The sequence below is a fragment of the Pseudorca crassidens genome, chromosome 1 (assembly GCF_039906515.1).
Source record: "Pseudorca crassidens isolate mPseCra1 chromosome 1, mPseCra1.hap1, whole genome shotgun sequence".
NCBI classification, from domain to species: domain Eukaryota; kingdom Metazoa; phylum Chordata; class Mammalia; order Artiodactyla; family Delphinidae; genus Pseudorca; species Pseudorca crassidens.
Window position 1 is genome coordinate 50,463,853 of NC_090296.1, and position 27,685 is coordinate 50,491,537.

The window sequence follows — 27,685 nt, forward strand, 5'->3', positions numbered from 1 at the left end:
ACACACCCAGAGGTACTGCCAGGATTTTCTTTAAAGCAAAACAAAACAACATGGAGTCCATTCTTGCACACAGAACAATGATACTGGAGACTCTAGCATTCTTTGCCATAAAGCGTGGCTGTAGTAATTTTAGACTTGTCATAAGGAATTTGATTTTTTTTAAGGAATATTTTTCTTACATGTTAAAGTAAAACATCTTAAATGTTTATGCTGATATAAAAGAAATGAAATTGAAATTTTTATTTTCAATCATTGATACTGGTATGGATGGGTGCAGTTGATATTTTACTATATGTTTAATTGAAATTTATGAGCTCATTTTTCTCTGGTAATTTTTTAAGTCTTGAAATTTGCTGATTATGTAATTATTGAAAATATTTTCTTTCTTTCCTTTCCATATTTATGCCTTTTATAATTTACCTCTAGACGTGCTTGCCACTATTTCTAGTTGTGATCCAAAAAAAAAAAAAATCTTTAACTCATCTTTGTCTCAAATGAGTGAAGTGGTTCTTTGTGAATTATAGTAATGGCTCTTGAATTAAGATGTTTTTAAATTATTTTAAGAAGTAAGTCATTAATGAACAACTTCTTTTTATTTTAGATTATTTTTGAAAAGTAGATACTATATTTTATGGAATGTCTTTGAAAATTTTATGCTGCTCGCTTCGGCAGCACACATACTAAAATTGGAACGATACAAAGAAGATAAGCATGGCCCCTGCGCAAGGATGACACGCAAATTCTTGAAGCAGTCCATATTTTTAAAATTCAGTTTGACAATAACAAACACCTAATTAACGTTTCTAAATATAATACCATCCCTCCTGATGCGTTGTGGCTATTGCATACACTAGCAACCATTTTATTAAAACATTAATTGCAGTTGGATTTGTTTTGGGATTCATGCATAATCCATTTAGTACATAGCAGAACTAACTCATTTTGAAGGAATTATAAATGAAATCCTTCATTTATAAGGATTTATAAGGAAATCCTACACAAGTCTATCATTTAATTCACATTGTAGTCAAGGAAGGGGAAAGTTTGCCTTCAGAAAATTCTGTGGCTCTTCTGGGATCTTTGATGTGACCCTCCCTCGCTCTCTCCCCTCCCTCCCTCCCTCCCTCCCTCCCTCCCTTCCTTCCTTCCTTCCTTCCTTCCTTCCTTCCTTCCTTCCTTCCTTCCTCCCTCCCTCCCTCCCTCCCTCCCTTCCTCCCTCCCTCCCTCCCTTCCTCCCTTCCTCCCTTCCCTCCTTCCCTCCCTCCCCTCCCTCCCTCTCTCTGGGAAGGTACCCAAAATGTGTTCATGCCGTGTACAGACAAAAACTGCAAAACTCAATCAATCAAACTTACATTCCTGGCTGCATTGGAAATTGGCACCCCTATTTTGGAAAAGTGAAAGCATTTCCTAGAGCTGAATACTTGTCTACCTTAAGATAGCAGTTCTACTGCCAGGTACACACAGAAACATACCCACATGTTCACCCACGAGACACTTATTTGAATGTTGGTTGCTGCACTATTTGTAATAGCCCCAAACTGGAAACTACCTGAATACACACCACCAGTAGAATGGGTAAATAAATTATGGCATATTCCCATAAAGGAAGAGTGTACGGTATAGCAATGAGAAGGAACAATCTACAAAGCTCAGAAACAAGCAGAACTAATGCATGGTGCTAGAAGTCAGGAGAGCAGCTGTCCTTGGAGTGGGGAGTAAATGGGAGCGTTTGGGGTCTGGTAATGTTGTCTCTATCTGGCTTCTGGTTATGTAAGTGCTCAGTTTGTGAAAATTCATTGATTATAACAAACGCACTTTTATGCATGTTATATTTTAATAAAATTTGCGAAACAAACAAAAAAAGGAAAATTTTATGACTTAATGTTTTTATTTAGTATAATAAATTATATAAGTACTCTGTATTGCTTTACAAATCTTGGTTTTAGGAATAAAGACAACTAGATACTTTTTGAAAGTGCTTTTTTTTTAGTGTATTTTGTTTACCAAGATTGTATTTAGGAAACTTGTATCTCTATGATGCAAGTGTATATTTTAATTTTTAGTCACATTATATCTTAGAATTTTAAAATTCTGTGTACTTTATGAGTAGATAATAAGCCATCCTTTTCTCTGATTTACAGACTATTTCATATAAAAGAAGTTACTCTTTGATTATTAGGAATAATTCTAAAATTGGTCTCATTAGGCCAAATAAAATATACATTTAGGAAAATACAATCTTAGATTCCTGAATGCCATAGTAATATTTAATTTGACAAATATTTGTTCTTTTTAGATAATTATAGGTGATTTGGCAGGGCGGGGTGTTCATCCTACCATAAAGTTGTAGTTTAAATTAGTCTCAAGACAGAGTCTATAGCCTAGATAGAAACATCCTTAAAGTGTTTGTTTAGTCACCTACTTTTAATTAATTTTTAAAAATCTTTTATATACAAAATTGCAGTTTAATTTCCTGATTCCAACCAAGAATTAAATAGAATTGTTAGGAAGATACCAAATTGTTACTTTCTTTTGGCGAACATAAAGGAAGGGGTCCTCTGTAGTAAAAAATGAAGAGTTTTTGTCTTTTCCTCTTTCTTCTCTTCTCCTCTCTCCCTTCCCCCCTCCCCAGTACACATGCTTCTCATCATATTTCCAGGATTGATCCTTTAAGATAGAATTTGTGAATATATGTTATATTTTACAGTTGACAAATTACAGTTTGAACCTCCTCTGAGAAAAGAAACAGAAGCACGGGATGAAATGGTAGGAATAATGACTTTTAAAGAATTTTCCATATTAAAATTTGAGAAAAGTTATAGTCAGGTGTACTTTGACTAAAGAACAAAGTAATATACTCTTCAGAGCATTGATTTTTTTTTTTTTTTTTTTTTTGGTGGTATGTGGGCCTCTCACTGCTGTGGCCTCTCCCGTTGCGGAGCACAGGCTCCGGACGCACAGGCTCAGCGGCCATGGCTCACGGGCCCAGCTGCTCCGTGGCACGTGGGATCCTCCCGGACCGGGGCACGAACCGAACCCGTATCCCCTGCATTGGCAGGCAGACTCTCAACCACTGCACCACCAGGGAAGCCCCAGAGCATTGATTTTGATAACGTATTTCACACATTAAAGTTTGAAAAAGCTTCTGGTTAGGTGTATTTTGACTAGGGTACAGTGTATAATATACCATTTTAACCATTCATTTTGACACTTCTGAGTCTTTTGAAGAATTCATATGAATTTATTAAGTATATGGAATTTGATGCTCAGCTTTAAGCTCTCAGGATCTTTTTACTTAATGATTCTGTTAGATTTGTAGTATGATTTTGCATTGGCTTACTGTTTTTAATATTTATTTGTTAATACAGCTTCTTTTTTTTTTTTTTTTGAAAATTTTTTTTTTTTTTTTTTTTTTTTTGCGGTACGCGGGCCTCTCACTGTTGTGGCCTCTCCCGTTGCGGAGCACAGGCTCCGGACGCGCAGACTCAGTGGCCATGGCTCACGGGCCCAGCCGCTCTGCGGCATGTGGGATCTTCCTGGACCAGGGCACGAACCTGCGTCCCCTGCATCGGCAGGCGGACTCTCAACCACGGCGCCACCAGGGAAGCCCGCTTCTTTTTTTTTTTTTTTAACCATTGCTCTTATTTTGAGATTACTATTTGGTTAACCCTTTCCTTAACTAAAAAGAAAGAAACAATAGATTGAGCAAAATATTATTAGAGTCAGCCTAGATGTTATCCTAACATCTACTTTATTTTTAACTGATAGTAAATATAGTTTTTAGAGTAATTGTCTTCTGTTAATGGCTCTCTTCATTCTTAACATCTGCAAGTGGTGCTCTTCCTACTGTATGTGTTGCTGGACAATAAATTTTCAGTTTCCATGCTAGTCAGAAAAAGTGTGGCACCAGTAAATTAAAGGTGATTGAATAATACAGTGTTTAGTTCTCCATGCTCATGGAGTAGTGATGCACGTAATTCAAAGTTAACATTTTTGTTTTGCTTTGGAATATACTTTACCAATATATTGGTAAAGAGGGCTTGTCACATTTTAAGCTGTAAGTATGTTTATAGATTCTGTTAAGTTTAAGTCATCTAATAATGAGTTATTGACGTAAATGTGTCAAATGACAGCAAATGTAGCTAGAGATTAAACCGTTGAAAGCCAAGATGATTAATAATCATGACAATGAGTATGTTGTTGAATCAAATAAAATGAATGATACCTGTTATAAGGTAACATTTTAAACTCTTTTTTACCTTCACAGGGAGTGTCTTCAGACCCAAACTTTCTGTTACGGTGGAATCCTTTTGTTGATGGTGCAAATACTGGCAAGTAAGTTGTTTTTCTAGCTTAACTTTATTTTACTTAATTATATAAGAACAGTATTTGATGGGGAGTGCTTTATTCTAATAAGCTTTAATTTTTTTCTTATAAAAGTTGTACTATGCCTTTTGTCAGTGAAAAGCTTCTGACTTTTTTAAATTGCCCAAAGGCATAATGTGTTGATCATTAAGGCTTTGTGGTTTTGTTCTTTAAATCAAAATACAGTATGTGTGGTGTTAATATACTGAAAGATGAGCTACATGATCTCATGGGAAAAAATACGATAGTAGGAATCAGAAAGCCCCAGTTCCGTCTCTGCAATGTGGTTACTTCATATTCTAGACCTGTCTTTCCTCAACAATTAAGTGACAGGGCTGACCTAGATGAGTTGTTCCAAACCTATTAGTCCATTGCAGTGCCTAGAGAGCTCTTTGGAAATACAGATTCCTGAATCCCTACATTAGGCCTATGGATCTGGGGTTAGCAGAGTATGGCCTGTAAGCCTATAAACCAGATCTGGCCCAATGCCTATTTTTGTACATCCTACAAACTAGAATGATATTTACATTTTTTAATGGTTGAAAGAAAATCAAAAGAAGACCACTATGACCACTATATGATTCATAAAGCCTACAAAGTTTACTGTCTAACCCTTTATAGAAAAAGTTTGCTAACCGCTGCTATAGAATACAGTCTTTGGGAGTGGAATTTAAGAATCCTGAAAGCTTCCCAATTGATTGCAATGACTATGGATAAATGTGTGGAACCAGTGGGCTAGATGAGTGATTCTCAAGTTTTGATGTGCCTGGAGGATCACCTGGAAATCTTGGTAAAATGCAGATTCTGATTAAGTAGGTCTAGAGGGTGCATTTATAAAAGTTTCCATGGGAATTCCCTTGCAGTCCAGGGGTTAGGACTCTGCGCTTTCACTGCTGAGGGCCCTGGTTCAATCCCTGATTGGGAAACTAAGATCCTGCAAGCTGTGTTGTGCAGCCAGAAAAAAAAAAAAAAGAAGTTTCCAGGTGATACCAATGTTGCTCATCTGTGGACCCCACTTGGAGTAACAAAGGGTTTGATGATCAGCCATTTGAATCTATGATTCACTGTGGATTCCAACTCTAAAATTCTGAATCTCTTTTTCACTACTAAGTTTAATTTCATTTTTATTACATATTAAATGTTGCAAAGCATAACGGTAAAGTAAAAAATACTTCATATTCACTTTATAAAAACTCTATTTTATAGTCATACTAATACAGTTTGACAGAATGAGATCTTAGATCTTCCTGTAGCTTTTAAAAATACTCTGTACCATGATCTAATTGTCTTTTATATCCCCTGAATAGAAGCAGATTTTAATGCACATGTAATGCTCTCTCTGTGTTTTATGTTATTGTCATTTATCACCATCTAAATTGCATTTTTCTCTTTGTATTAGATCAACCTCAAAACGTGCAATACCACCTCCCCTACCTCCTAAGGTGAGCTACTTAAAGATTTTCAATAATATATCCTTGTTTAAATAATAAAATAAAATTTTTAAATAACTTTATTGAATTTATTCAAAATTCTCTTAAACATATTTTAGGGTACAGTTTTCCTCAAGAGCATTATTATGAAGATGTAAAAATATATTAAAGAAGATTTCATGAGAAATATAATATTTTTATAGCTATTAGAAAAAGGCAAAGATAGGTTATTACTCATTTGAGGCAATACTTGACCACATGGAGGGGAGTTTATCATTTACAGTCCTCATCTATTACTACAGTTGGACAGTGCACTAGAGTCATACTTTATTAAGTCACTTTCCTTGCTTGTTTGTAGTTATTAAATATTTTGTGGATTACGTATGTGATTTTATTGGTTATAAAAACGTTATCAGTTTGGGGTTAGGGCTGCTTAAAAGTCACATGGCAAGTTCATAGTTGTGTTGGGATAGTAACTCAGCTCTTGCTTGCCTTGCTTACTTGGCCCAGTGAATTGAACTATACAGGAGAAAGAAAAAAAGGCATATTCTCCTCCCCCTAAAGTCTTTGATGCATAATAATAACAAAGTGTTAATGTTTTATGTCCAAATTTATTAAAGTACTTCCGTGTCTTATTATCAACTAGCCAAGGATAAGCAGTTACCCTGAAGACAACCTCCAAGATGAAGAAAAATCATCAACTGTAAAACGTTGTCCTGATTCAGAGAACAGAGCTCCCCAAGTTCTCAGAAGACAGAGTAGCCCAAGTTGTGGTCCTGTAGCTGAGACTTCCTCTATTGGTATGGCTAGCAGTATCAGCAGGCCTGGAGTGCATACAGCTAGATACTGTGATCTCGGTAAATAAATCAAAGTGAAGGCTGAAAAGAAAGCCATTTTGTTCATATTTTAAAGAATGTCTTTTTTCTTTAGTCAATCTTATTACTGTTTGAAGCTTTGTGAAGGTTCTTTAAAGTTCCACATGGGTGGACTATAAATAGATTCAATTCAATTCAACCCTAATTTGATCCCTTACTAAATATTATAGGATCTAGAAAGATGAATGGATGACCCTGCCCTCTGGAAGTTCAGGGTCTATAGCAGAAGTTATACCAATGTGCACATAATATCAGACAAGACATTTTGTTTAAGTGTCTCCTACAGTAAGTAACTATACGTAACAATGCAAGAGATCTCTGAGGGAGATAAGGATAGGGAACAGAGGAGGTAGGCCCTTGCAGAGGTTTAAAGGGCTTGGTGAGCCTTTAATAGGTGGAACCAATACTGACAGGCATTCTTAGAGAACAAGAAAGAATGAACAAATGCACTGAAGCAGGAAAATCTAGAGTGTATTGGAAGTACAGTCTAGTATGGTAGAAGTGTGAGCTTTTGAAGGGTATATACTGGGAGATAGGACTTAAAAAGGTAGGGTGAAGTTAAATTATGAAAGGCCTTGAATATCAGCATTAGTAGGTCAGATTTCATTTTTCTCACAATATGGAAAGACATTTGTTGTTTTCATGGATTAAGACCACTGCTATAGATACAGTGCTGCCTCTACATGAGCTAGAGAAAGGCACCAGAGATACTTTAACTCATCTGACAGTAGAGAATATTTCCCTATAAAGGAACACCCAAATGGAAAACAAGTACTGGGGGGGAAGGGGAAATTATTTTTCAAGGAAAGTACTTATTTGTATGGTCATTCAACTTTTAACCATGATTCTCTTTAGGAAATGGTGATGGTATTTCAAAACTCATTAGTGAAAACACAGAAGGATCAGCACAAGCACCACAGTTACCACGAAAAAAGGACAAGCGAGATTTCCCTGTAGGTATAACAGGTGTTTGGTGATTAGTTGTAAATAATACTGTATTTATCATATAAAGGGCATAGTCTGTTTAATTCAAGAGTTTGAATAACTGGATTTCTAAATGTATAAAGTTTTTCTTAAGGCTTTAAGAGGTCTTACAGTATTAAAAATCACTTTTCCCACAGAAACCAGTAATCAATGGCCTCCCACCCACCCCAAAAGTGCTGGTAAGGAATATTTTTATGTGAACCACTTGCCAATTTTTCTCTCTTTAGAAGCAACAGAATATTGTTTATTTGCTATCAAGTATCTTGAGCCATTGAAAGGAAGGATTCATAAAATACAAAGGCATTAAATGCATTTGGGTATACCATGGATCAAATCATGTACCCTAATTTGAGTGAGTTAGTTAGAATTGGGTAAATTTCACTTTTTATAAATACGGACAGTTGGGTTCTCTGATTAGCCTACAGAGGCCAATTTAATTTTAATGTGATGATATTACTAGTACTGTGTTCTCTTCATTATGTTGGTTAAATATCTTTCTGCCCCTGAAGCCATTTTTACATTGAACTATACACAGTGAAAAGGAACAGGGAAGCTTCTGTTAACGCTTGTTCTCTGGCCCTTCAGTAGAACCTACCTAAGGTAGTTCAGCCAGTCATATGAATGGGTACCTTATAAATTGTACCTTTTTGTACAGTAAAAGTTTAGTGTAAATATCAGTCTTTTGTCTCTTATCACTATTATGGAGGTATACTGCAATTATAATCACTATGATGTTACTCAATAAAATCATTCATTGTTTCCCATTATTAAATGTTAGTCCTAAGGATAAGTAGTGATGTAAAATTCCTAGAATGTATCATTGACATATGTAGACGTTTTGATAAATTTGATATTTTTGCTGTAAAGTAGTGGATTACACAAGGAAACAGTATAAAATTCTCTTCATAGAAAGGGTTAAATTATATCAAAATATGAATTTTGTAATGAGACCATAAATATATGCAAATTAGAGTCAGTTTAACATTTCATAATAATCTTAGCTATTTTCTAAGAATGTATAAAATTATCTAATCAAATAAGTCAACATTTCTTTCTTTATAAATAAGATGGGAGCATGTTTTTCCAAAGTCTTTGACGGCTGTCCTTTGAAAATAAATTGTGCAACATCCTGGATACATCCTGATACAAAAGGTAACATTTCTGAATTTTTATATATATCTCCAACAAAATATTTATTATCAGAAAAGATCCTTATGATCAGTGAACTGAGGGCTTTTTACTTTAAAAGTTCAACTTAGAGACTAAGGAGTGTAGGTATTATACTATTTAGTGTAACAACCTAAATAGGTAAATAGTTTTAGTTTAAGGCATCAGAATTCAACAGTGAGTATACAGGAACAGTTCCTGCTTAAAGGAGACTAAACAGACATCACAACTGATTGCAACCATGATTTTGCATTTTCATTTATGTAAAAGGACAATAATACTGAGACGATAATCGCTTTCAGTAAAATCAGGATATTAGAAAATAGTATTGTTTCAGTGTTAATATCCTGATTTTGATCATTGTTGTGTCGTTGTATAAGACCTTTTTATTTTTTTTTAAGAAATGCACACAAATATTTAGGAATAAAGGGGTATCATGCTCATAACTTAAACAGTTCAGAAAATGAAAACAAAAATGTGTGTACAGAGAAAGAAGGATAAAAACAAAAGTAGTAAATGTTAACTTTTTTTGTATATGTGTAATCATATGGTGTCTTTCTTTTATTTTTTTAGAATTTTATTTATTGTTTATACAGCAGGTTCTTATTAGTTACCTATTTTATACATATTAGTGTATATATGTCAATCCAAATCTCCCAATTCATCACACCGCCACCCCCACCCGCCACTTTCCCCCCTTGGTGTCCATACGTTTGTTCTCTACAACTCTGTTTCTATTTCTGCCTTGCAAACTGGTTCATCTGTACCATTTTTCTAGGTTCCATGTGTATGAGTTAATATATATTTGTTTTTCTCTTTCTAACTTACTTCACGCTATATGACAGTCTCTAGATCCATCCACGTCTCTACAGATGACCCAATTTCGTTCCTTTTTATGGCTGAGTAATATTCCATTGTATATATGTACCACATCCTTATCCATTCATCTGTTGATGGGCATTTAGGTTGCTTCCATGACCTGGCTATTGTAAATAGTGTTGCAATGAACATTGGGGTGCATGTGTCTTTTTGAATTACGGTTTTCTCAGTGTATATGCCCAGTAGTGGGATTGCTGGATTATATGGTAGTTCTATTTTTAGTTTTTTAAGGAACCTCCATACTGTTCTCCATAGTGGCTGTATCAATTTACATTCCCACACCCTCTCTACCATTTCTTGTTTGTAGATTTTGTGATGTTGCCCATTCTAACTGGTGTGAGGTGATACCTCACTGTAGTTTTGATTTGCATTCCTCTAATAATTAATGATTTAGAGCAGCTTTTCATGTGCTTCTTGGCCATCTGTATGGCCATTTCTTTGGAGGAATGTCTGTTTATCTTCTGCCCATTTTTTGATAGGCTTGCTTGTTTTTTTTAATATTGAGCTGCATGAGCTATTTATATATTTTGGAGATTAATCCTTTGTCCGTTGATTCATTTGCAAATATTTTCTCCCATTCTGAGGGTTGTCTTTTCATCTTGTTTGTAGTTTCCTTTGCTTTGCAAAAGCTTTTAAGTTTCATAGGTCCCATTCATTTATTTTTGTTTTTATTTCCATTACTATAGGAGGTGGATCAAAAAATATCTTGTTGTGTTTATGTCAAAGAATGTTCTTCCTATGTTTTCCTCTAAGAGTTTTATAGTGTCCGGTCTTACATTTAGGTCTTTAATCCATTTTGAGTTTATTTTTGTGTGGTGTTAAGAGGTGTCCTAATTTCATTCTTTTACACGTAGCTGTCCAGTTTTCCCAGCACCACTTATTAAAGAGACTGTCTTTTCTCCACTGTATATCCTTGCCTCCTTTATCATAGATTAGTTGACCATAGTTGCATGGATTTATCTCTGGGCTTTCTATCCTGTTCCATTGATCTATATTTCTGTTTTTGTGCCAGTACCATACTGTCTTGATTACTGTAGCTTTGTAGTATAGTTCAAAGTCACAGAGTTTGATTCCTCCATCTCCTTTTTTTTCCCTCAAGGCTGCTTTGACTATTCAGGGTCTTTTGTGTCTCCATACAAATTTTAAGATTTTTTGTTCTAGTTCTGTAAAAAATGCCATTGGTAATTTGATAGGGATTGCATTGAATCTGTAGATTGCTTTGGGTAGTATAGTCATTTTCACAATATTCTTCCAATCCAAGAACATGGTATATATCTCCATCTGTTGGTATCATCTTTAATTTCTTTCATCAGTATCTTATAGTTTTCTGCATACAGGTCTTTTGCCTCCGTAAGTAGGTTTATTCCTAGGTATTTTATTCTTTTTGTTGCAATGGTAAATGCGAGTGTTTCCTTAATTTCTCTTTCAGATTTTTCATCATTAGGGTATAGGAATGCAAGAGATTTCTGTGCATTAATTTTGTATCCTGCAACTTTACCAAATTCACTGATTAGCTCTAGTAGTTTTCTGGTGGCATCTTTAGGATTCTCAATGTATAGTATCATGTCATCTGCAACAGTGACACTTGTACTTCTTCTTTTCCAATTTGTATTCCTTTTATTTCTTTTTCTTCTCTGATTGCCATGGCTAGGACTTCCAAAACTATGTTGAATAACAGTGATGAGAGTGGACACCCTTGTCTTGTTCCTGATCTTAGAGGAAATGTTTTCAGTTTTTCACCATTGAGAATGTTTTCTGTGGGTTGGTTATATATGGCCTTTATTATGTTGAGGTAGGTTCCCTCTATGCCCACTTTCTGGAGAGTTTTTATCATAAATGGGTGTTGAATTTTGTCAAAAGCTTTTTCTGAATCTATTGAGATGATCATATGGATATTATTCTTCAATTTGTTAATATGGTGTATCACATTGATTTGCGTATATTGAAGAATCCTTGCATCTCTGGGATAAATCCCACTTGATCATGGTGTATAATCCTTTTAGTGTGTTGTTAGATTCTGTTTCCTAGTATTTTGTTGAGGATTTTTGCATCTATATTCATCAGTGCATTTGGTCTGTAATTTTCTCTTTTTGTAATATCTTTTTCTGGTTTTGGTATCAGGGTGATGGTGGCCTCATAGAATGAGTTTGGGAGTGTTCCTTCCTCTGCAATTTTTTGGAAGAGTTTGAGAAGGATGAGTGTTAGCTCTTCTCTAAATGTTTGACAGAATTCACCTGTGAAGCCATCTGGTCCTGGACTTTTGTTTGTTGAAAGATTTTTAATCATAGTTTCAATTTCATTACTTGTGATTGGTCTGTTCATATTTTCTATTTCTTCCTGGTTCAGTCTTGTAAGGTTATACCTTTCTAAAAATTTGTCCATTTCTTCCAGGTTGTCCATTTTATTGGCATAGAGTTGCTTGTAGTAGTCTCTTAGGATGCTTTGTATTTCTGCGGTGTCTGTTGTAACTTCTCGTTTTTCATTTCCAATTTTATTGATTTGAGTCCTCTCCCTCTTTTTCTTGATGAGTCTGGCTAATAGTTTATCAATTTTGTTTATCTTCTCAAAGAACCAGCTTTTAGTTTTTTTGATCTTTGCTGTTGTTGTCTTTGCTTCTATTTCATTTATTTCTGCTCTGTTCTTTATGATTTCTTTCATTGTACTAACTTTGGGTTTTGTTTGTTCTTCTTTCTCTAGTTCCTTTAGGTGTAAGGTTAGATTGTTTATTTGAGATTTTTGTTGTTTCTTGAGGTAAGCTTGTATTGCTATAAACTTCCCTCTTAGAACTGCTTTTGCTGCATCCCATCAGTTTTGGGTCGTCGTGTTTTCATTGTAATTTGTCTCTAGGGATTTTTTCATTTCCTCTTTGATTTCTTCAGTGATCTTGGGTTATTTAGAGAAATATTGTAGTACAAGAAACTCCTATATACTCAGAATCATCAGTTGTTTCTTTTTTTTACACCCTCACCATCAGATTATTTATTTATTTATTTTAGTATAGTTGATTTACAATGTGTTGTTAGTTTCAGATATACAGCAAAGTGATTCAGTTACTCATATACATATATCTCTTCTTTTTTAGATTCTTTTCTCATAGGTTATCACAGAATATTGTATAGTGTTCTCTGTGCTATACAGTAGGTTCTTGTTGGTTATCTGTCTGATGTACAGTAGTGTGTGTGTGTTCATCCTTTTGCCACATTTGTTTTACTCTTTTCTGTCTATATGTGAATTTTTTTCTGAATCACTTCAGAGTGAGTTGTGGACATCATGCTCCTCTTCCCCTTATACTTCAGTTTGTATTTTCTAGGAACAAGAATGATCTGTTACATAATCACAGTACATTTATAAACATTAGGGAGTTTATCATTGATATAATACTGTCTTTTAATCCACAGTCCATATTTAAATTTTATTAATTATCCCAGTAATATCTTTTATCATCTTCTCCCCCCTTTTTTCCCCAATCCAACGTCCAGTTCAAGTTCATATGTTGGATTTAGCTATCGTGCCTTTAGTCTGCTTTAGTCTGGAATAGTTTCTCAACCTTTCTTTCTCTCTTGATCTTACCATTTTGAGGCTGCTTATTTTGTATAATGTCCCTTAATTTGAGTTTGTCTGATGAGTCCTCATGCTTAGATCACGTTATGCATTTTGGGCAGGAACATCAGACAAATGTTTTTGTGCTCTTATCAGTCCATCATATCAGGAGGCACATGGTATCAGCTTGTCCAAATACTAGTGATATTAACACTGACCAGTTGATTAAGGTGGTTGTCACTAGCCTTCTCTTCTGTCAAGTTCCTATTTTTCCCTTTCTAAGTAATTGTGTAATTATTTAATTTCCCAAAGTAATTAACACATAATTAGTGTGAAGACTCACTGAGACTTCATAAATATCCTCTTGCTCATTAGACTTTCACTGACTAGTTTTAGCATCTGTTGACAATCCATTGACATCTATTGACAATTTCCCTTCTTTCTCATTTATTCACTTATGTTTGAATAAATGACATGTAATGAAAATTGTATTTTAAAAAAGGATTTTATAGTAAGATAAAGCAGAGTTAGTAACAGAAAATATATCTACTTTTAAAAAATAAAGAGTTGGGGAAAGAGGTAAAGAAGGTAGCATGGGTTTTAGAAAATAACTTTTCTTTGGATTGGTGGGTGGCTATCTAACTCTTAATACCATTAAAATTTAGGGCCATTATTTTAGTGAATGATTTCGGAAAATGACAGTAAATTCTGGTGATTTATCTCAACTATTTTAGATCAGTACATTATTTTTGGAACTGAAGATGGTATTTATACATTGAATCTCAATGAACTACATGAGGCAACGATGGAACAGGTAATTTAGGAGTTTTAACTCAAAAAATTAGTTTGAGTCAATTGAATAAAGTAAATATCTTAATTTTAAAGCAATTTATATGGACCTCAGTTTTAATTTTTATGATTTAAATATTTAAAGGGGTGAAATTGTACTCTTCACATATTCATGTTGAAAGAGTTTTTTCCATAAGGTTTTGGTAATTTACTGAAAGGTAGAAAATGCTTATTTTTCTACTCTTTCAGACTGTTGCAGTTTGGAAGTTAAGGGGTAAGGGAATGAAAATTGGAGAGTTTTAATTACCTTTTTTTTCTTAATAGTTATTTCCACGGAAATGTACTTGGCTCTATGTCATCAATAATACTTTAATGTCATTGTCAGGTATGTATATGATAAAAATGATATGAAAAATAAACAATGGACAAGCAGAGAAATGTAATTTTAATACACATTATTTTAAAATGTTGTTAATCAGGGTAATTATAATCTAGTATAGTTAACTTTTGAGACTTGCAGGTATTTTTTACCGTTGTAGAACTGGAAGAAACTTTGAGAAGGAACCTTGTTGTCAGAGCAGTACTTCCCATACCTGCCCAGGAACTACACAGTTGGAGAACATGACAGTGATTGTTCCCTGAGGCCATCCCCTTCTCCACAGTCTCTGTTACTATCACCTCCCTGCCTTCCACTGAGAATCAGCATTTGAAGGGAAAGAATCAGAGGATCCAGATGCTTCCTTTCTTTGTAATCTTGAGCCAATGACTGTCTCTTGTCTCTCAGCCTCAGTTTTCTTTTTTTTCATAAATTATATCTTCATTTTTTAATTTATTGTTTATTGAAGTATAGTTGGCTTAGTGTCGTGTTAATTTCTGCTGTACAACAAAGTGATTCAGTTATACATATATATACATTCTTTTTCATATTCTTCTCCATTATGGTTTATCACAGGATACTGAATATAGTTTCCTATGCTATACAGTAGGATCTTGTTGTTTAAACATTCTGTATATAATAGTTTGCATCTACTAATCTCAAACTCCCAATCCATCCCTCCCCCACTCCCCCTTCCCATTGGCAACCATAAGTCTGTTCTCTATGTCTGTGAGTCTGTTGCTGTTTCGTAGATAGCTTCCTTTGTGTCATATTCTAGATTCCACATATAAGTGATACCATATGGTATTCATTTTTCTCTTTCTGACTTACTTCACTTTAAGTGTAGTAATCTCTAAGTCCATCCATGTTGCTGTGCCCAGTTTTCTTAATTGTAACATAATGATGATGGTAACAATAACAGCCTCACAAGATTGCTGTGAGGATCAAGTGAGATATCCAAAGTACTTAGAAAACTGTGAAGACTTACAGATGCTTGCTGGTGGAATTCATGTTATTCTGGACCACATATTTATTAATGAACTTGGACCAATGCTTTCAAGTCTTATAAATAATCAAATGGGTTCCAGAACAACCTATTCTAATTTTGTTGTTTGTATTTTTCTTTTTTCGTTGTTGTTGGGGGTGGGTGGGTGGTGTTTAGGCTTTTTTCCCCTAATTGTTACCTGCCAGAACCTATTTTCTTACATTTTAGATTTAAGTGGCTACCTAAAGGCTTGCTGCTCGCTTTCATTCTGATAGTAGAGTACATTTGGCCCTCTGTATCTGCATGCACAGATTCAATTCAAAGACAGAATTTTTTTTTAATTCCAGGAAGTTCCGAAAAAACAAAACTTGAATTTGCCAGGCACTGGGTCACTATTTACATGCATTTACATTATATTAGGTATCATACATAATCTAGAGATGATATAAAGTATGTGGAAGAATGGGCATAGGTTATATGCAAGTACTACACCATTTTATATAAGGGACTTTTTATAAGGGACCTCACATTTTGGTATCCGCAGGGGGTCCTAGAACAATACTCTGGTGGGACCACTATACAAGGTAGTTAATTATTTCTCTCTGTTCCTTAATCCTAATGCTATCAACTATTAAAATAGCATTTATCCCTTTCTCCACTTTGAAAAATTATTTTAACATTTCTTAAATTTTTTCAGTTTTTTTGTTTGATACTCTTTCATGCTCTGTATCTCAATAGATACGTGATGATTACATCCTAGCTCTTATTTACTGTACTGTCAGGCTTTTCATTATTAAGTGTACCTTTCAGCTACTTATGCTTTAAAGCATCAGTGCTGACATAGTTTTAACTCACTGACAGATCATTATGAATTGTGGCCTAATTTAAGAAATGCCGTTTTCATAATTTTAAGTATGTGTGTGTAAGTGTGTATAACTTAAACTTGTCTACTAACCATCGCCTAGTAGAGATTCTTCAGGAATTTGTATGTATTTGAGCTGATGACAGTGTTTACAAAGAGCATATTATTTAATTGTCTATAAATGTCTTTTAAAAAACTGGGGTCCTCAAAATATTTAATCTCTTTGATTTTGATTATGTTTCCCCCAGTTTTTTTACTTTTGTTTAATAAAATATTAATATATCATATTACTATTATGAAAATAAACTTAAACCCAGATCTGTTTGAATTAACAATTCTGAGTTGTATTCATATAGAGTCACTTTCCTCTAACTCTCTTACTGCTTTTATCCCTATTTATACCTGTCTTTGGGAATAAGCTTAAAAGCCACACAGAGTACATCTTGTATATTTATAAAATAACTACAGAAAGGCAGGGAAAAATTAGCCTATAAATTGGTTCTTTCCAAATGTAGTCAAAATGACCTGTGGAACTGAATGAAGATAGGTAGCAGTGCTCAATAGGAGAAAACGTTCCGTTTAAGGGTCTGCATTTCTTTGCATGTGTGCACATACATGCACATGTGTTAGCTGCTTGGGTAGCTAGTTATATATAAAGTGGTACTGGAGAAAGGAAGGATGGTATAATGTTAGGCAGAATGTTTGCATTTTGAGAAAATACAGAAAATTTTGTTGAGGGTAAAACCATTTTTTTTTCATGTTTTCCAGTAGTAAAATAATAAAATACTATTTTGGGTTGTTATAGTACCATGTCATGTATATAATGAGTCAGAAAATGTTTACCATATATTCCCCTTTTTAATACAGCTGTGGTTTTGATTATATGGAAATTGTAGCTCTATTATCCCATATAAATTACAGGATATAATTGTAGCCCTACTGTATCCTATGATGGTTTGCTTTATTTTTCTTAGTATTTCAGTGTTATCTTTAAGACTTCATTCACAAACAGTTTTTAATCCAAGGTAATGTGGTAGATTATTGATAAATAGGACTATCTGCGAAAGATAATGTGGTATAGTTATATAATTTTCCATGTTGTACTGAAATAATCACATGTACATCATTGTAACTCACTCTGTTGTACAGTGTTTAACAATTTCTTTTCCTATGTTGGCTTCATTAAGGTTTACATATATTCTGCCCAGATCACCTATTAGTCAGAATATATCTAATTTATGTACTGGGAAACAAAATTATCTACTTTGTTAAAACTCATTTTACTTATTATCTTTCAAAATAGTATTAACTAGGTTTTTTTGTTTGTGTTTTTCTCTGTTTTGCTTGGTTTTTTGAACATGGCTGGACTCGTCATTTTAGAAGGTAATTATCTTTTCTTTTGCTTGAAAATAGTATTTCTCTGCTTTAAATAATTCTAATAAAAATAACATGTTTCTCTTTTATAGGAAAAACCTTTCAACTCTACTCTCATAATCTTATAGCTTTGTTTGAACAAGCCAAAAAACCAGGACTAGCTGCCCATATTCAAACTCATAGGTTTCCAGACCGCATACTACCAAGGTACAAAATATTTTGATTCTCCTGGGAGTGAGGGGAATTAGTGTTTATTTTTAAAACAGCCAGTCTTCCTTGCCCACTAAAAAACTTCCTTTGTCTTAATTTTGAAAGGTAGTTTACACTAAAGTAAATGTCATCTAGAATTCAAAAGATAAGTGTCTTGTAACTTGACTGTCCATGTCAATCATCCATAGAAGTTTTATAATATAGATTCCCAGATCCTGCCTCAGTTCTATAAAATCAGATAGTTTGGGGTCAGAGTTTAAGATGGTGGTTCTTAGAGCTCCTTGACTGGTTCTGATGGAACTGATTCACCCATCACTCACTGTTTGGGAACCACTGCAGTAGAGTACATTTATGTTGTCTTATGTTTTCAGAAAGTTCGCTTTAACAACAAAGATTCCTGATACAAAAGGCTGCCACAAATGTTGCATAGGTGAGTAAATGCTGTTTCTCAAACTGGATGATTAGCACTTCTAACATCTTCAAAATTATCTGTAGAGTCTTATAGTATCAAGTGAAGGAAGGTAGGCTTTATATTTGTTCTAATAAGGAGTTAAGGGGCCATTGAAACTCAGGAATGTATAGTTGGACATAAAAATGCTTGAAGATAATTGCTCTGATGCTTTCTCAGAGCATAATGTTCCTCGAATTTTTTAACCCTAGTCCGTAAGGCTCTCTCTCTGCTGATATCCTAGCTTTCATTTGACACTTACCATTTATTTAACAGTTATTGCTTAGTGTTTTATGAACATTATTATTTCATGACTTTGGCCAACTATGAAGTTAGAGGGAAGAGTCCACACAAAACCACTCACTCCTGATACCAACTACAGGTTTGGGGAGTTCCCCAAACCACCTTCATGTTCAATAATTCACTAGAAGGACTCACAGAATTCACTGAAAGTGGTTATACTCTGGTTGTGGTTTATTACAGGGAAAGTATATAGATTAAAATCAGCCAAGGGAAGAAGTGCATAGGGCAGAATCCAGGAAAAATGCCAGATGTAGAGCTTCTGTTGTCCTTTCTCCATGGACTAATAGACAGCGTATGGACAGTGTTACTTTTCTGACAGTGATGTGTAACAATACACACAGAGCATTGCCAACTAGGGAAGCTTACTCAGCAACCTCAGTGTCCAGAGTTTTTATTAAGGCTCTATCACATACGCATGCTTGATGGCCCACATGGCTGGTCTCAGTATCCATCCCCTCTGGAGGTCAAGTGATATTGCCTGACCCAAAGCCCCTACCCTAAATTACATGGTTTGTCTTTCTGGCATTACTGTCCCCCACCCTGAGACTATCCAGTGTCGCCAACCCCCACTCTAAATCATATTGTTACAGTATACGTTGACCAAGGCCCCAGGCAAACAAAGACACTCCTGTCAGGCATGACATTCCTGAGGCTTAGACATTAACTCCCAGAAGAGAGGACAAAGACCAGACCTCTTTTGGGGCAAGGTGAAATTCTGTGCTATATAATTATCTTCTCTCACTTAACCCTTAAACAGCTTATGATACTTATGTCACTAGTAGCAGAACCTGGGATCACACCTGGTCTGTGGCTTCAAATTCTGGGCTCCTAACTTTCTGTTTATTATTGTTTAATCAGTGAGCCTAAACATTGATCTTCATGCTGCATTAGGTCCACAGCATACTCTCTAGTTATAAGCAGATTTCACGAGCATTTTTCTAGGGAGATGCAGGTCCATTTCTGTTATCAGATTCCCAGTATCTCTGACTCGGGAAAGGTCTCGATGCTTACAATCTGAGGTATAACTCATAAATATCTTAAGACAGAGCTTACTGCAAATAACTACTCTTATAATCAAAACATTACTGTTGATGGGAATCAAATTGGGGAGAAGGAAAGACCAATGTGAATTTCTGTAGATTTGAGTCAAGGAAGTTACATCTTTATTAAGTTGTAAAATAATTAATTATTTTCATCTTGTCTTAAGTAGACAGCTGTAAACTACTATACCAAAAATGGAATCATAGGACTTCCCTGGTGGCACAGTGGTTAAGAATCTGCCTGCCAGTGCAGGGGACACAGATTTGATCCCTGGTCTGGGAAGATTCCACATGCCACGGAGTAACTAAGCCCGTACACCACAACTACTGAGCCTGCGCTTTAGAGCCCGTGAATCACAACTACTGAGCCCGCGCACCACAATCACTGAAGCCCGCATGCCTAAAGCCCATGCTCCACAAAGGAAGCCACCGCAATAAGACCGTGCACCGCAACAAAGGGTAGCCCCCGCTCACTGCAACTAGAGAAAAGCCCCTGCACAGCAATGAAGACCTAATGCAGCCAAAAATAAATAAATAAATTTTTTTTTTTTTTTAAATGGAATGATAGATTTCAGTTGCCTTCTAGACCTTTTTATTCACTAGACCTAGAATTCACTCTTTTGGTCCATTTACTTAAGCAGCTCTTTAGATTGTAAAATAGTTTAGGTGTTTTGGTGCTTAAAATACTGTTTTTGTGTTTAAGAACCTAGTATACTAAAGATGTTTAGAAGTAAATGTACACAATTAAAATTGAGATAAGAGAGTGAAAAGGAAAGGGTATAACAAAGCCAAAGGAAAAAGATATCATCTTTCTTTACTTTCTGCACTCTTATCATCCTAGTGAACAGAAACAATAATTATCCTTTATCACCTAAATTAACAGTTCAAATGATTATTCTTCCATTCATAGTTTGGTATCAGTGGCAGGCCACATTTAATTGGTTTTTCCTATGTATCAGCACTGCCTTTATACAGAAAGCTGGGTTAGGTTTTAGGTGAGTATAACTTAGTAATTGCTTTTAGCTAAACTTTGTTTTTATATAAAAATATTCAGTGTTTTGGGTGTGTCTGTTTTGTTTTGTTTCTTTCCAGTCAGAAACCCTTACACAGGACATAAATACCTCTGTGGAGCTTTACAGTCTGGAATTGTCTTACTTCAGTGGTATGAGCCAATGCAGAAATTCATGTTAATAAAGGTATATGTTACTTTGTTTACATTTTTTTTATTTAGAAAACACTAATGTATAACTGAGCCTGAAATTATAAGACCCCAATGCTACCATCTAGGGTTAGCATGTTTATAGTTATTTATAGGTGTTTATTGGGTTTAGGGATTTTTGTGTTCTTAAGATTTTATCTTTAACTTGTGTTAATAAACTTCCAGAAATATCACAGCCATAAAGAAGAATATGGCCAAGTCTCTAAAACATATTTTTATGGAAAACTGATTCTTATCATGATATTTAAAGGTAGTCCTTTTTTTAATTGAAGTATTATGGTATTGTGTTAGTTTCAGTTATACAGCAAAGTATTCAGTTATTATTTTCCATTATAGGTTATTAAAAGATATTAAATATAGTTCCCTGTGTTATACAGTAAATCCTTGTTCCTTATCTATTTTATGTATAGTAGTTTGTTAATCCCATACTTCTTATTTATCCCTCCCCCACTCCCTCTCCTATTTGTTTTCTGTCTGTGAGTTTGTTTCTGTTTCGTATATATATTCATTTGTATTATTTTTTAGATTCCACATATAAATGATATCATATAGTATTTGTCTTTGTCTGACTTCACTAAGCATAGTATTCTCTAGGTCCATCCATGTTTCTGCAAATGGCAATATTTCATTGCTTTTATGGCTGAATAATATTCCTCTGTGTGTGTGTGTGTGTATCAATCACATTTTCTTATGCCAATCATCTGTTGATGGGCACTTGGATTGTTTCTGGTCTTGGCTGTTGTAAATAGTGCCGCTGTGAACGGCATGGGGTGCGTGTATCTTTTCAAATTAGAGTTTCATCTTTTCTGGATATATGCCCAGGAGTGAGATTGCTAGATCATATGTTAGCTCTATTTTTAGTTTTTTAAGGAACCTCCATACTGTTCTCCACAGTGGCTGCACCAATTTATATCCCCACGAACAGTGTAGGAGGGTACCCTTTGCTCCACACCCTTTCTAGCATTTATTATTTATAGACTCTTTAGTGATGGCCATTTTGACTGTTGTGAGGTGGTACCTCATTGTAGTTTTGATTTGCGTTTCTCTAATAATTAGTGATGTTGAACAACTTTTCATGTGCCTGTTAGCCATCTGTATGTCTTCTTTGGGAAAATGTCTATATAGGTGTTCTGCCCATTTTTTGATTTGGTTTTTTTTTGATATTGAGTTATATGAGCTGTTTATATTTTGGAAATTAACCCCTTGTCAGTTTCATCATTTGCAAATATTTTGTCCCATTCTGGACGTTTTCTTTGTTTTGTTTATGGTTTCCTTTGCTGTGCTAAAAGCTTTTAAGTTTGATTACGTCCCATTTGTTTATTTTTGCTTATTTATTTTTATTTTTTTGCCTTGGCAGACTGATCTAAGAAAATATTGCTATGATTTTTGTCAAAGAATGTTTTGCCTGTGTTCTCTTCTAAGAGTTTTATGGTGCTATATCTTATATTTAAGTCTTTAAACCATTTTGAGTTTATTATTGTATATGGTGTGAGGGAGTGTTCTAACTTCATTGATTTACATGAGACTGTCCAGCTTTCCTAACACTGCTTGTTGAAGAGACTGTCTTTTCTCCATTGTATATTCTTTTCTCCTTTGTTGTAGATTAATTAATCATAGGTATATGGGTTTACTTCTAGGCTCTCTTTTCTGTTCCATTGATCTATATGTCTGTTTTTGTGCTGATAAGAGGTAGTCGTTTTTTAGCTTTAGATCAATTAAGAAAATGAAAGCCTTTCTGTTGAATTTATTCAACAATATGAATGAGGAGATTGTTTCTAAATTATACATCTGTTTATTTTTTGCAGCACTTTGATTTTCCTTTGCCAAGTCCTTTGAATGTTTTTGAAATGCTGGTAATACCAGAACAGGAATACCCTATGGTCTGTGTAGCTATTAGCAAGGGCACCGAATTAAATCAGGTAGTTCAGTTTGAGACAATCAATTTGAACTCTGCATCTTCATGGTTTACAGAAATTGGTGGAGGTAAGTGTTTTTTACTTTATGTTAAAATATTGATGCTTTTGCCTGCAAAAGAAGCAGAATAGGTTCAACCTGCGTGGGCTCTTTCAAATAAAGATTCAGAACATAGTTTCCCAAGTAAGCCCAGAGGATCATGTACATATAGTTTATGATCTCTATTTGCCTGAGGCAATTTGATACAAAGTATTTTACCAAGGAAAATTTTAATGAGTCCTGACATTTAAAAGTCTTAGTTGTTATCAGTTAATCTTTGGACTTACTAAATAATTAAGTTTTCTAAGATACTTTTCAAATTTTATCAGCTTCTCAAGCAAAGAAATAACATTTTTTTTCCTATCGGTTCTTTCGCCCCACACTTCTTAAAATCATTGAGTTCTGGTACTTTTCATACTGGAATAGAAACTTCTCATGTGTGGCCTCCAAGCTTTACCATTTAAAGATACAGGAAAATATCTCTTGCATTTTCTGAGAATGGTTTGTTAGCCTAGGATTTTATCAAACATATCTCAGTGAAAACTCTGAAAAGGTTGAGAAGTTTATTTTCAAACTTTAAAATTGGAACAAATCAATCAAGAATTCATGTCAAGGGAATTCCCTGGTGCTGCAGTGGTTAAGAATCCACCTTCCAATGCAGGGGACAAGGGTTCAATCCCTGGTCAGGGAACTAGATCCCACATGCATGCCGCAACTAAGAGTTCACGTGCCACAACTAAGGAGCCCATGAGCCACAGCTAAGGAGCCCACTGGCCACAACTAAGGAGCCCACGAGCTGCAGCTAAGCCCGTGAGCCACAACTAAGGAGCCTGCCTGCTGCAACTAAGACCCAGTGCAACCAAAATAAATAAAGTTTTAAATTTTTAAAAATAAAATATTAAAGAATTCATGTTAAAAATTAAGTAAAATGAAGATCTTCATTTTGCCAGTTTACTGTTTTTGTTGTGCTAGTGTATTGTCAGCCAGATTTATCAAGCCATTTTTATATATGAAGTCAAGTAAGCTTTAGTTATAACTTATTTCTGACCACTGTTACATTCTTTATCACCTCGAGAAGAAGTCTGTTAACAAGTATTATAAGTTTGAAGGTTCTTATTAAATATCTTTGGCTTTTGATCATTTATAGGCTAAATTATAAGAACTCTTTTATAAAACCCAGCTACTTAAGTTAATGTAGAACTGCACTAATATCATTTTCAGAATCAGTAGTAAATGTTTAACAATAGACTCTTGGGTGCAGAGAAGCCTGGTTTGTAGCAGTTGCCTATTTCTGTGGTATAATACTCCCACCACAGCCAATTTCAGACTACCAACTTGATGTCATCTGGCTTGCAAAATCTCTGAAAATTTAGCAGTCCAGTACAAGCCAGTTCCAGCATGCCCTGGACTAATATCACTGTCTTTGTAGAGCAAATCATAATTTCCAGTAGAATAAAGTAGGAATGTATTCTTTTACCCTCCCACCCCACCTGCACCCACCTTTCTTTCTAATAATGTTTTTGGTTGAGGTAGATGCATATCTTCCTGGTATAGCTAACAGAAAGGTGGAAATGACATTTATTATGAAATATAAACAGCCCAAATAGAAACGTGTTCCTATCATGTAATTATTGCTAAAAAGAAGAGTTTTGGGTCAGTTTATTTAAAAACCAAGATCATGTTTGGCAGACAGCCCCAACTTGTTTTTATTGGTTAGTATATAGTAATAGTGTAGAGAAAGTCATTTCATATGATTATCTAATGTGAGCTTTCAAACTACTATCTTCTGATGTATTAGGAGGTTACATTGCTTAAGGCTGGGCATTCAGGGAGTCCTCTTGTGAATTTGCAGGGTTGAGGGTTGAGGGGTTTTTGTTGTTGTTTGTTTTGTTTTTTAATGCCAGAGGCAAACTGTTCTACCCACTTTTAACATTGTCTAGGCTAAAATTAAGGCAGACCCAAAATTACTACCTAAGGAGAGCCAGGACTCTGAGGGTAAACATTCAAATCACCCTAAAGCAGAGACTGCCTTTATTAGGCTTTTCCAAAATTCACAAATGATTGCTAAACTATCTCCCAGGTATGTTGATTGTTGAGGGCATGCCTTGAACTGGCAACAGCTGTAACAATTAAAATGAACTCCTATTCCAAGACTCTTTTAGTCATAGTTTGATGTATTATTGCAGTATCCTTTTCTCCAAGGATGGTGCTTAGCACTTATCAGCACTCAATAAATGTTGAATAAATGCACGAACATACCTTTACTGAGAAGAGCTATTTTTTGGAATGTTGCCAAAGGACACCAGTTTACCAATTCTGTACATCTGGATTCTTCACTATATATGAACTTTGGGAGGTCCACCAAAACCCAAAATAATAATTGTGTTTATGCTCAGATGTGCAGTTTTTAAGGGAGAGGATCTATGAGTGTCCCAAAGAGATGTAGTTAAGAATGACTGCTCTGAGATTACAATGGCAAAGGATGAGTGGGAAGTAAATAAATAGAGACAGCAAATGTGGACATTTTTTGATAGCTTGAGTGGGAAGAACAAGAGAAAAATGTTAGCTGAAATAAAAAGAGAAATTTTTGAAGTGCAGTTTGCAGGATCTTAGTTCCCTGACCAAGGATCAAACCCTGGCCCCTGGCAGTGAGAATGCTGAGTCCTAACCATTGGTCCGCCCTGGAATTCCCAAGTGTGTCATGAACACAAGACATAAAGTATATTCATAAGAAGCTTCAAGAGGAGAAGCAAGAAGAACTACAATCCTGCAGCCTGTGGATCAAAAACCACATTCACAGAAAGAGAGACAAGAGGAAAAGGCAGAGGGCTATGTACCAGATGAAGGAACAAGATAAAACCCCAGAAAAACAACTAAATGAAGTGGAGATAGGCAACCTCCCAGAAAAAGAATTCAAAATAATGATAGTGAAGATGATCCAGGACCTCAGAAAAAGAATGGAAGCAAAGATCGAGAAGATGCAAGAAATATTTAACAAACACTAGAAGAATTAAAGAACAAACAAACAGAGATGAACAATACAATAACTGAAATGAAAACTACACTAAAAGGAATCAGTAGCAGAATGACTGAAGCAGAAGAACAGATAAGTGACCTGGAAGACAAAATGGTGGAATTCACTGCCACGGAACAGAATAAAGAGAAAAGAATGAGAAGAAATGAAGACAGCCTAAGAGACCTCTGGGACAACATTAAACTCAACAACATTCGCATTATAGGGGTCCCAGAAGGAGAAAAGAGAGAGAAAGGACCAGAGAAAATATTTGAAGAGATTATAGTCAAAACCCTCCCTAACATGGAAAACAAAATAGCCACCCAAGTCCAGGAACTGCAGAGAGTCCCATGCAGGATAAACGCAAGGAGAAACACACCGAGACACATAGTAATCAAATTGGAAAAAATTAAAGACAAAAATTATTGAAAGCAGCAAGGGAAAAATGACAAATAGCATGCAAGGGAACTCCCATAAGGTTAATAGCTGATTTCTCAGCAGAAACTCTACAAGCCAGAAAGGAATGGCATGATATACTTAAAGTGATGAAAGGGAAGAACGTAAAACCAAGATTACTCTACCCAGCAAGGATCTCATTCAGATTCGATGGAGAAATCAAAAGCTTTACAGACAAGCAAAAGCTAAGAATTCACCACCACCAAACCAGCTCTACAACAAATGCTAAAGGAATTTCTCTAAGTGGGAAACACAAGAGAAGAAAAGGACCTACAAAAACAAACCCAAAACAATTAAGAAAATGGTCGCAGGAACATACATATCAATAATTACCTTAAACGTGAATGGATTAAATGCTCCAACCAAAAGGCACAGGCTTGCTGAATAGATACAAAAACAAGACATATATATATATATATATATATATGCTGTTTACAAGAGACCCACTTCAGATGTAGGGACACATACAGACTGAAAGTGAGGAGATGGAAAAAGATATTCCATGCAAATGGAAATCAAAAGAAAGCTGGAGTAGCAATACTCATATCAGATAAAATAGACTTTAAAATAAAGAATGTTACAGGAGACAAAGAAGGACACTACATAATGATCAAGGGATCAATCCAAGAAGATATGACAATTATATATGCACCCACCATAGTAGCACCACAATACATAAGGCAACTGCTAACAGCTATAAAAGAGGAAATCGACAGTAACACAATAATAGTGGGGGACTTTAACACCTCACTTACACCAATGGACAGATCATCCAAACAGAAAATTAATAAGGAAACACAAGCTTTAAATGACACAAGGGACCAGATAGATTTAATTGATATTTATAGGACATTCCATCCAAAAACAGGAGATTACACTTCTGTCTCAAGTGCACACGGAACATTCTCCAGGATAGATCACATCTTGGGTCACAAATCAAGCCTCAGTAAATTTAAGAAAACTGAAATCATATCAGCCATCTTTTCTGACCACAACGCTATGATATTAGACATGAGTTACAGGGAAAAAAATGTAAAAAACATGAACACATGGAGGCTAAACAATACGTTACTAAATAACCAAGAGATCACTGAAGAAATCAAGGAGGAAATAAAAAATACCTAGAGACAAATGACAAGGAAAACACAACGATCCAAAACCTATGGGATGCAGCAAAAGCATTTCTAAGAGGGAAGTTTATAGCTATACAAGCCTACCTCAAGAAACGAAAAATCTCAAATAAACAATCTAACCTTACACCTAAGGGAACTAGAGAAAGAAGAACAAACAAAACCCAAAGTTAGCAGAAGGAAAGAAATCATAAAGATTAGAGCTGAAATAAATGAAATAGAAACAAAGAAAATAATAGCAAAGATCAATAAAACTAAAAGCTGGTTCTTTGAGAAGATAAACAAAA

The 27,685-nt window shown here is 35.0% G+C and overlaps 1 protein-coding gene and 1 non-coding gene across 6 annotated transcripts in view; both read left to right on the plus strand.

The window, feature by feature from the left end:
- Window positions 1-27,685, plus strand: part of MAP4K5 (mitogen-activated protein kinase kinase kinase kinase 5) — a 136,656-nt gene that overhangs the window by 93,148 nt on the left and 15,823 nt on the right. For 3 of the 5 annotated variants that reach the window (XM_067736255.1, XM_067736249.1, XM_067736270.1), the window contains 13 exons: window positions 2,708-2,766; window positions 4,268-4,335; window positions 5,765-5,807; window positions 6,442-6,652; window positions 7,526-7,623; window positions 7,792-7,833; window positions 8,722-8,806; window positions 13,975-14,054; window positions 14,354-14,414; window positions 17,719-17,833; window positions 18,208-18,266; window positions 20,720-20,823; window positions 22,652-22,829. In XM_067736255.1, the coding sequence (XP_067592356.1) occupies window positions 2,708-2,766; window positions 4,268-4,335; window positions 5,765-5,807; window positions 6,442-6,652; window positions 7,526-7,623; window positions 7,792-7,833; window positions 8,722-8,806; window positions 13,975-14,054; window positions 14,354-14,414; window positions 17,719-17,833; window positions 18,208-18,266; window positions 20,720-20,823; window positions 22,652-22,829 (1,203 nt within the window). The remainder of the gene's footprint in view (window positions 1-2,707; window positions 2,767-4,267; window positions 4,336-5,764; window positions 5,808-6,441; window positions 6,653-7,525; window positions 7,624-7,791; window positions 7,834-8,721; window positions 8,807-13,974; window positions 14,055-14,353; window positions 14,415-17,718; window positions 17,834-18,207; window positions 18,267-20,719; window positions 20,824-22,651; window positions 22,830-27,685) is intronic. The other 2 variants (XM_067736261.1, XM_067736275.1) reach the window with 1 other exon arrangement.
- LOC137207177 (U6 spliceosomal RNA) lies at window positions 657-763 on the plus strand. The gene has a single exon (XR_010934968.1). It is a non-coding gene; the product is annotated as a U6 spliceosomal RNA (small nuclear RNA).